Source organism: Balaenoptera physalus (assembly GCF_965194825.1).
Source record: "Balaenoptera physalus genome assembly, chromosome: 2".
In the NCBI taxonomy this organism is placed as follows: domain Eukaryota; kingdom Metazoa; phylum Chordata; class Mammalia; order Artiodactyla; family Balaenopteridae; genus Balaenoptera; species Balaenoptera physalus.
Genome location: NC_138883.1, coordinates 108,218,662 through 108,228,606, shown reverse-complemented (window position 1 = coordinate 108,228,606; position 9,945 = coordinate 108,218,662). Strand labels below are relative to the sequence as shown.

Below are 9,945 nucleotides of genomic sequence, written 5' to 3'. Positions count from 1 at the left end.
AAAAAAAAAGAGTGAAAGGAAAATAAGCTTGAGAGGAATAGTGAAGGTTCAAAATGGTTCTGGGGATGAACGGCAAAAGCTACTGGGAACATGCACCAGCCCAGGGGTAGAACGTTGGCAGAACATCGACATCCAATTGTGCTGTTTGAAAGTGAAAACAACAGAAACTAAACTGGCAAGGACTAAGAAGGGAAGCACGATCAATTTAAGGCTGCAGTTCTATAACAGAATAACCTCAATGTATGCTGAATTAAGAATAAGCAGGAGCTCTGGCCATTTTTCTGTCTTTAAGGAACTCTAGGGCGGGGGGGAGGGATAAATTAGGAGGTTGGCATTAACACATACACACTAAAATATATAAAATAGATAACCAACAAGGACCTACTGTACAGCACAGGGGACTATACTCAACATCTTGTAATAACCTGTAAGGGAAAAGAATCTGAAAAATATATATATATATCACTGAATCACTGTGCTGTATACCTGAAACTAACATGACATTGTAAATCAACTACACTTCAGTTTAAAAATAAATAAATAAATAAAATTTCCCTCCAAAAAAACAAAAAGAACTCGAAGATGTAAAGTTTGCTAAAATATCTCAAGTCTACCATGGTTTGAGACACACACCTAGCAAATTAGAAGAAACATTTAAAAACTGTGCAATCCACTTCAGAGAGACATAAGTATTTTCATTATGTAGTTTTTATTTTAGACGAACATTATTGTAAAAAAAAGTTCACCTGGAATAAAATCCATTTTTTCTTAAAAAAAACACAGCATCATTATCAGTACACAGTTAATGAATTGGCTTAAACAAGATTAACAACATGACAGGTCCACTTTATCTGCAGGAGCTTTTTCACATTAAGCCATTGGAGCAAAAGTAAAATATGCTGAAACTTACAGTAGGATGATTCTATGGAAAAAACGGATATTTCCCATTAGGGGCATGATTTTAGTCAAATAGTTTACAGTATTTTGCTTTAAAGGGACAGTGTCAGCTGCAAATAAACAAAACCCATCTGTAAGGCCATAGGAATGAATTATAATTAAATTCACATTTTAAAAAAAGGTAAGAAATAAAACAAGAAGTTCTATTAGTTCTTGGCAATAAGAAATGCAATTGCGTATGGCACAAGCATTTCAAAAAATGAAGTAAAATTTGAAAATATCCCTAAAATAATTGTTTGCTAATTTTCATTTCTGTAAATTTCATTTAGATTTTTTTCATAGTGAACATGACACCCATTAATTTTATTAGTCTGAAAAAAGACCAATTCTACTGTAAAATTGTGCTAGCATTTGAAATTTTATTAGTATATCCTGTCCATCTAGGTCCCTCTAGGACAAGGAATTTCATTTTTAGACATTCCCCCACCCCCTTCTTTGGATATAACAAGAAGGAAAAAGGAATGTCCTTTCTGTTAAAAGAAAAATTATTAAAAATCTGAGAGCAGAAATGAGTGCTTAAAATCAGAGAAAAGTAAACCAACATAATGAAATGCTATTTTAAAATTTTAAGCTTAGAAGCTCATCTTTAAAGATTAAGAACTAAATTTATAAAGAAATCTAAGTCATGAACTAGGAAAGGAAGTCTGCTTACACGTATCACTTACTGTTCACAGGAAAAACTATAAGCCTTAATACAGATTCTCAGCATTCAGAACCTGTAAAATGGAGTTATAATCTCTTATTTAGAAATTTCTGCAAACATTTATCTATATTGCACAGCTAAATTTATTAATGGAGACAGGAAGATAATACTTTTTTTGCGCTACTGGATATGACATGTATGTTCTATCCTAAACTACCTGCTACTTTTTCCAATGATGCCTTTAGTTCAAAACAAAACATATAGTCTAAATTGTGTTGGATACTTAAAGACTGGCTCACTGTTTTTCTACTAGGTATTAGAATACTAGTTAGCTAAATGAGGTATAATTAAAAAATAGTCCTTCAAAGTAAAGAGTATAGTCTTCTGAAAATTTATAACAAAGACTGCACAAAATGTTCATGTAAATAGTAAGAAACCCTGCAGCACCTCCTAACTGATGCACAGGTGGATTATTTTCTCATAATCTGTCTGAAGTAAAATATAGCTAAAATAAGTTCCCAGCGAAACGCTTTACAATCAACTGATTTACATGCTACTTAGTTACAGCACGTTTTCATTGTCTGATACCCTCAGACTCTATTTGAAAAGGTCTAGCCAATCATCGTCAAAAATTAGCACACTGATAATAAAATGCAGCCACTGAACCACTAATACTGCTGCAATAAACCTTCATGTACCTTTATCCATAAAACCACAAAAATGTTCACACAAAACTAGATTTCAGCAGGGAACAGACAATTATCTGTCACTAAATTCATCTACAAATAGAAAAAATAATGCACTATATGTACATTATTAAGCAAAGTGGAGTATTTATTGGGGCATTTTACCATGCAGAAAGTGAATCTCCTATGGTCTTAGCTCAAATTATATACAATTTAGCAAAGCTAAATGTAAGAAAATAGCAAGGACAATTTATTTCTATATAACAGAGTATATACCCCCAGTTTGCTGCTACTTCAAAGAACACTTTTAGACTCATCTAACTTTCATAGGCTCTTTCAAAGGGAAGTTCATGGAGACTAGTTATTAACCCATATGAGACAACAGAAGAGAGAAGGAAAAAAAAAACAAAAGCAAAGCATTCTGTTTAAAAAAAAAGGCTAACCACAGAATATGTCAGTTTTGGTTTGCAGACAACCCCTGAGATATAAACCAAAGTGTTAAGACACCAAAGAGTTGGAGGTAAATTACTAAGAGAGTTACATTCATACATGGTGTCATAGCACTTGCCTTTTAGAAATTACCTTGTTACCATCCAGAAAGCTTAACTGCTGGGATCTTTTTCTGAAAATCAGTGAATACAAAATGTTTCTAAGAAATTGTCTTTTTTGTTCCAGAAACCTATCTAATTTTCAGATGGTAGACTTACAGTCAACTTGTGATCAAGGAACTACTGATTTTACTGGGACACCAACTGGTGCCTTTAAGCCTATAAGTAAGTCCAAAAAAAAAAAAAAAAAAGAAAAAATCAAGGAGACTGAAATTTGTGAACAATAAATCTAGTGAACCCATCAAAAATAGCTCTGGTATATATTTCCTGCCACTAAATTGTGCATAAGTTTTCAAACAAGTAGTAAAGGTTGACTGGTCCACGTATTCTAATGATACATCTTAATTTGAAGCAGAATTCTCTGCGGTAACAAGCAATCCATTCCCACTTTCAACTCCCGGACTTAACTATAAAGCATGATGGTAACCTTTGTGAAACAAAACAGGCCTAACAGGAAGAATAATTATTATTTCCTAATCACCTCTTTATTACTCCCTTCTGTGTTATGACACTGAAGGCTAGAATAACAACAATGAATTTGGCACATTAAGTTAACACTAAATACCTTTTTTTCTCATGTGACGGTTTCATCTACAAAAGGCATACCAGTACCAGTGTTTGGTGAGAAAGGCAGCTAAGTTTTTTGGTTGGCTTTGGTCCAAATGGCTGGACCAAGTTCTATAGCAATGCACCTGAACAGATGGAACTGGGTTCTACACATTCAACAACAGCTGTTGTAAAACTGAAACCATGCTCATATTTGCTCTAATGAAAAGGCAAGACTTTTCCTAGAGGCTGCACTAGGTCTAATTAATCTTATTTAAAAAAAAAAAAAGCCCAAATTAAAAAAAAATCATTATTTTCACCATTACCAAGAGCTATCTCTATGAAATTTATATCCACAAATTAATCTCTATCCCTATAGGTAAGCATTCTGTGAACTAAGTCTAAATCTAACTCTTGTTAATTCTTGCAGACAGGGATTATGATAAGAATTGGGCATTACTACTAAACCAACAGCTAAGGAGTGAATCTAAGAAAAAATATATTATGTTTGCTGATGTGACAGAACAACAATTAGATGCTGAAATAAAACCCTAAGTAGTGTGTCTGTCTATGTAAAATTTCAGTTTAAGAAGCTTACACTTAGAAACAGACAACAATGTTCAAATATGTTATGTTTTAGGTGAGTGATTATAATAGGTCAAACATAGGAAAGAAGAGCAAATACAAACTCAAGAAAAGCGACATTAAAGTGATTTCCAAATGCAGTGTCAATAGATTAGGCAGAGGTAATCAATAAATCACCTGAAAAAGTGATTTATTCAGCTACCCGGACTCTGGCAAAAAAGTCAGGAATGAAGCAAAACTCTAAACAATCTGAAGAAATAAAGAAACTGTGGCCTTTGATGAACAGATGGGCATTTTTATGAATTTTTAAGATAAATTTTATCAGAATTTAATGACTCTTTTATTTAAGAAAATCAGAGCCCTTAAATAAATGCTATCAATGCAATAACATTTGCCCATATGAACCTGACCAGCTATGCTGTAATTTTCGTACATTAACCTCTGCTTTAAATGTTCTACTCTTTTTTTAAACATTCCCGAATGCAAATTTGTCTAGAACCTCATCAGACAGAAGTGTGCAGATATGAATCTCAGATTGTGCTGTAACAAGGAAAGGCTAACAACTGATGTGCAAAGTGAAAAAGAAAAAGATAGCAGCTTCCGCAACACGCAATAAAACAGAGGAAAAACAAGTTAAGTCCTGCACGTGTCTCCACTTCATTGCTTCCACGTTTGAAAGAAGAAGCCTGTTATCTTGATGGGCCATGAGGCTGGAATCCACTGCACATTCTGCGTGCAGAATCTAGGTCTAGGTTCAGCGGTGCTCTCAGTAGCAGCCAGGCAGGATGATTCTGAGGCTGGGTGACCTGTGCTTTCAGAGAAGCAGGAAAGGGTCCTCTAGGTGAGCTGCAGTCTCTCAGAAAGAGTTCATCAAAGTAGCGAACAACGGAAGAAACTGGTCTTCTTTGATCGGTTTTCTGTTATTTTCACTGGTCCACCTGCCCCTGATGAATTGCTGTCATTCTAAAAAAACAGAAGATGGAGTTAGCAAGGAAATAAAAGTTTCATGGTTTGAGCCCAATTATCTAAGAAATAAAAAAATATCTAACCATGCCATAAATGTGTCCTCAGTAGTGTGGTTAATTAGGAAGGGAACTAGTTAAGCTCTGATGTTGTCTGTTTCTTTGGAAACGGTGGGTTAATATAGGAAAAATATTTTAAGGCTAGCACCTAATATATTAACCACATATTAGGAAGTTCCTAAGTCCAGTTCAAAAAAATTATAACCAAAAGAGTGTAAAGTTTCAAGGGTAATAATGTAAACAATGTTAAGATACTGGTACAGGCAACCCCTTTGTTGGAGGTAAGAAGAGTTGGTAACATAAGGTATACAATTATATGCAAGATTCAGGTTAAAGCAAACTTTCCGGGATGTCGGGATGTCGTAATGATTCATCACTGAGATTGTTTCAAATTTAAGCAAACTTCAGCGACTTTGAGATCATAATTATATACTGATATAGAGAAAGATAAAAAATTTAATTTTGCCATTATTACTTTAATTATTCTGATCAAAATTCAATTAAAGACCACTTAATGGGGATATATGTATATGTATAGCTGATTCGCTTTGTTATAAAGCAGAAACTAACACACCATTGTAAAGCAATTATACTCCAATAAAGATGTTAAAAAAAAAATAAAAATAAAGACCACTTAAAGAGCCAGAGGAAAGAACTGAAACCGCTGCAGCTCAGAAATAAGAAATTTGAAGAAACAGAAATAAGAATCAAAGTTTAAGCAGGTGAAAATGTAAGGCAGGGAAAAAAAATGGGTTAATCTGAATATATTATAATCAGGCCTATCCCTTTAATTAAATAAATAAACAACACAAGTAAGAAAACAAATTTAAAAACAGCATAAGGAAAATAAAAATTATATGTCATACAAACCATTTTTCTGTTGAGTTTTGTCATTATATCCCGTGCAAGTGTAAAAAATGCCTAAAGGTAAACCAAAGGTTTCATTATTATATGTTTATATTATCTTTTAAAATAGAACTGTAGCCTTTTTTATTATTTCATTATAAAATATATTACTTTGAGGTTTTTAATTGAGAAAAGAACATAATTGCCATCACAGTAGACACATGACTATTGTAACTTATTTTTCATTTATCATATCATAAAGGTTTTCCAGTGTAATCAAACTGTCATTCATCGAATATTTTCTGCACATAACATCTGGCACAAGTTCCTAGTATGACACTTGTTGAGTTATGGGTATAATAAGATCACTTGGGAGGCGGAGGCTCTAAAGCTCCTGGGCATCCCCAGAGTGGGGCACAGTTTCTGGTCTAGGAGATGCTGAATATCTGTTTAATAACTGAAGGAATAATTATGAATTACCCTATAGCTCTAAAATTTGTTTTCACAAAAATCTCCACCTTTTATTCCCCACCTCCTCTCTTTCAAATTGCTTTCCCTCTTATACCTGAGAATATATAACCTCCCGTGTCGCAACACTCCAAAATCCCAACAGTTCCTACAGCTCAGCTAAATTCCCCACCGTGGAAATCAGTGAAATAGAAGCAGGACAAATCTCAGTGGCATTTTATGCCTAGTGCCTCTTGACCCAAACCCAAGCCAAACGTTTTTAAAACCTATCATCCCTGGTGGTCCAGTGGTTAAGAATCCGCCTTCCAGAGAATTCCCTGATGGCGCAGTGGTTAAGAATCTGCCTGCCAATGCAGGGGACACGGGTTTGAGGCCTGGTTCCCAGTCTGGGAAGATCCCACATGCCGCGGAGCAACTAAGCCCGTGTGCCACAACTACTGAGCCTGAGCTCTAGAGCCCACAAGCCACAACTACTGAAGCCCGAGCACCTAGAGCCCATGCTCTGCAACGAGAAGCCACCGCAGTGAGAAGCCCGTGCACCGCAACGAAGAGTAACCCCCGCTCACAGCAACTAGAGAAAGCCCACGCTCAGCAACGAGGACCCAATGCAGCCAAAAATAAATAAATTTATAAAAAAAAAAAAAAAAAGAATCCACCTTCCAATGCAGAGGACAGGGGTTCGATCCCTGGTCGGGGAACTAAGATCCCATATGCCGCAGGGCAACTAAGCCCATGTGCCACAACTAGAGAGCCCAAGTGCCACAACTACAGAGCCCATGAGCCGCAACTATTGAGCCTGTGCACTCTAGAGCCCGTGTGCCACAACTAGAGAGAAGCCCAACTGCCGCACTGAAGAGCCTGCCCGCTGCAACGAAAGATCCCCTGTGCTGCAACTAAGACCCAACACAGCCAAAAATAAATAAATTAATTAATAATTTAAAAAAAACTATCATCCCTACTTTGTTTCTACATGACTCTTAAGGCTTCCTCAGTTGTCTCCATGCTAAACCACTGGTATGTCAGTCTGTTCCCAATCACTCCTAATGCCCAAAAATGTTCAGCAAAAGGATTATTATTAAACCAGTCAAAAAGAAGCAATATGATAACTACTATTATCACTCATTGTCAGTGTCTCACTGTCACACTGGTCACCTGTGAGTCAAAGTTTCTAAGTAAGCCCATCTCAGTTTTTGAGGCTAAGTTAAAGCTCTGGGAAAACTGCTAACTTCTGCAGAATACCTGGCCAGAATAAGCAGCTCGGGCAATCCCCAGGTCTATATTTCCATAGCTCAATGCTCTCTTCTCTTTTTTTTTTTTTGGCCACACCGAGCGGCTTGCGGGATTTTAGTTCCCTGACCAGGGAATTCCCAGCTCAATACTCTCTCTAAATCACAGGTATGATCAGGGCACAGGACTAACAGAGACTGAAGCCTGCTCCATTAAGCCAGGGCACAGAGCTCACTCCGTGGCAGCAATCCTACGTGGGCCATCTCAGTGAGCAAGCTTTTCTCCTGTCTCCACCATTAAACCTGACTGAAGAGGCTCCCCTCTTTCTGATGAAAGGAAATCCTTTTGTAGCAAGCAGAAGGAAGCATTTTTCTGCGTATCTATGCTTGAGTAAATAAATCAGTAGAGGCTTCCTGTTTCCTAACACCCATTAGCCAACCTGAAGAAATGACTGTTAGTTATTTAAAAGAAAGAAAAAGTTCTGATCAGCGTCCACTAGTCGAGTCACTTAAGTCTCAATTTTTAGCCATATGTCATGGTGAAGAGTGAACAGCTTGAGAAATTAAATGTTTATGAAACCATCAGTTTTATTGTTAAATAAATTACATGTATTAACACATAGTACATGTATTATTTTTATGATCAGTTTTAAAAATGTTTTTAAAAAAGGAAATATTATCAACAACTCTGCGCTTGGCAAAGAAAATCTATTCTTAGAAGACCTTAGATAATTTGGTCTTAACAGTTAACTTACTGAAAACTTATTAAAACTACTCTCTGATAAACACTTTCTTATTTCTACTTAATGCCATAGTGTTAAAATGTATCATGCTTAATCGACTTCAAACATGGACACTAAGGGAATCTGTTCAATAAGCTAACAGTTTAATTCTCTCTTGAGAGAGTGCAGGCATGCAAGTAATTAAGACTGTGCTACACGCTACTGTAGGATGACATGGACGATGATAAATGAGCAGAGGACACTGTGCTTGGTCGGCCAGAGCAGGATTTCCAGCTTCCCAAACAAAGGGCAAAACTGAACTTAACCTGAACTTCCATCTTCTGTTCAGTGACCCTTTTTTGGTTTTTTTTGGGTGTGTTGGGTCTTCGTTGCTGCACGCGGGCTTTCTCTAGTTGCAGTGAGCGGGGGTTACTCTTTGCAGGCTTCTCATTGCAGTGGCTTCTCCTGTTGAGGAGCATGGGCTCTAGGCACGCGGGCTTCAGTAATTGTGGCCCGCGGGCTCAGTAATTGTGGCCCAAGGGCTCAGTAGTTACTCCACAGCACATGGGATCTTCCCAGACCAGGGCTCGAACCCATGTTCCCTGCACTGGCAGACAGATTCTTAACCACTGTGCCACCAGGGAAGCCCTGTTCAGTGACTCTTAATTGAGCAATCTAATATATCCCATGTGGAGGACGGGTGGTAGAAATCCAACAACCAGGATCCACATAAAAGTCAGAAGCATAAACATTTACAGAATGGAAGTGGAGTTCCCACAAGGCATTCACTAAGTCAGAAAATATCAAGGCTTGGAGAGTTGCTTGAACACAGGCACCTAAGACACTAATGCTACTACATAACAAGTCACCAAACAATTCCTTCTCACCTCTTCTACATTCGTACTGGATTTTGCGCTTGTCTCCAAGAATTTAATCCCATAGTCAATTGCTAACTGAAAGACAAGAGAAACATTTAAATTCAGTGCAAGTTTCTTGAACATATAGAGCATTTATATTTTTTTAGGTTTTTCAGAGTCCTAAAGGGAGAGTACCTAGTTCAGAACTCCTGTGGTTCTCAAATTTCTTTGCTTTCTTCTACTGTATCATGTTTGAAATTTAGATATCTAACTTCATCACCACAAGTAAGTAAAATGGCACCACTTCCACTCAAAACATAACTTAAGTACTTCCCTTTTTTTTTTTATTATACCTGTAGTTCTCTAATAAAATCACTAGCAAACCTATGAGACATTCACCCCTATCATTAATTTGGGATACATTTACCCCTTTTATCTGCTGCCAAAGTACAAACCTCCAACAGTTACTATTGTAACTTTTCATTATTTTTTAATAAATTGGTGCATAAAAGAACAAATGCTTAAAATACTAAGTACTCACTGCTTGGGTTTCTATTGATTGTGGCAAATTGTGAACTCTTCTACATTTCCATCTATTTCCAAAGAGTTCCCAGTTCATGTGCAACACCAAGATTAAGTGAATGTTTTTAGGGGAAAAAACTTCGCAGTCAGATTGAAAAACAAAATGCATTTTGCGCGTATCACTAAAAAAAAGTCTAAAGCAAAATTCCAAGACTTAAAAAATTGAAGCCTCTAAAGTCAATTTGGAAAATGTCATA

The 9,945-nt window shown here is 36.5% G+C and overlaps 1 protein-coding gene across 1 annotated transcript in view; it reads right to left on the bottom strand.

Moving 5' to 3' along the window:
• Positions 1–690: 690 nt before the first annotated feature.
• RAB8B (RAB8B, member RAS oncogene family) overlaps positions 691–9,945 on the bottom strand; it is a 67,096-nt gene continuing 57,841 nt past the window's right edge. Inside the window, exons 6-8 of the mRNA XM_082448208.1 lie at positions 9,197–9,262; positions 5,918–5,968; positions 691–4,988 (exon numbers count right to left, since the gene is read on the bottom strand). Coding sequence (XP_082304334.1) covers positions 4,896–4,988; positions 5,918–5,968; positions 9,197–9,262 — 210 coding nt within the window. The 3' untranslated portion in view covers positions 691–4,895. The remainder of the gene's footprint in view (positions 4,989–5,917; positions 5,969–9,196; positions 9,263–9,945) is intronic.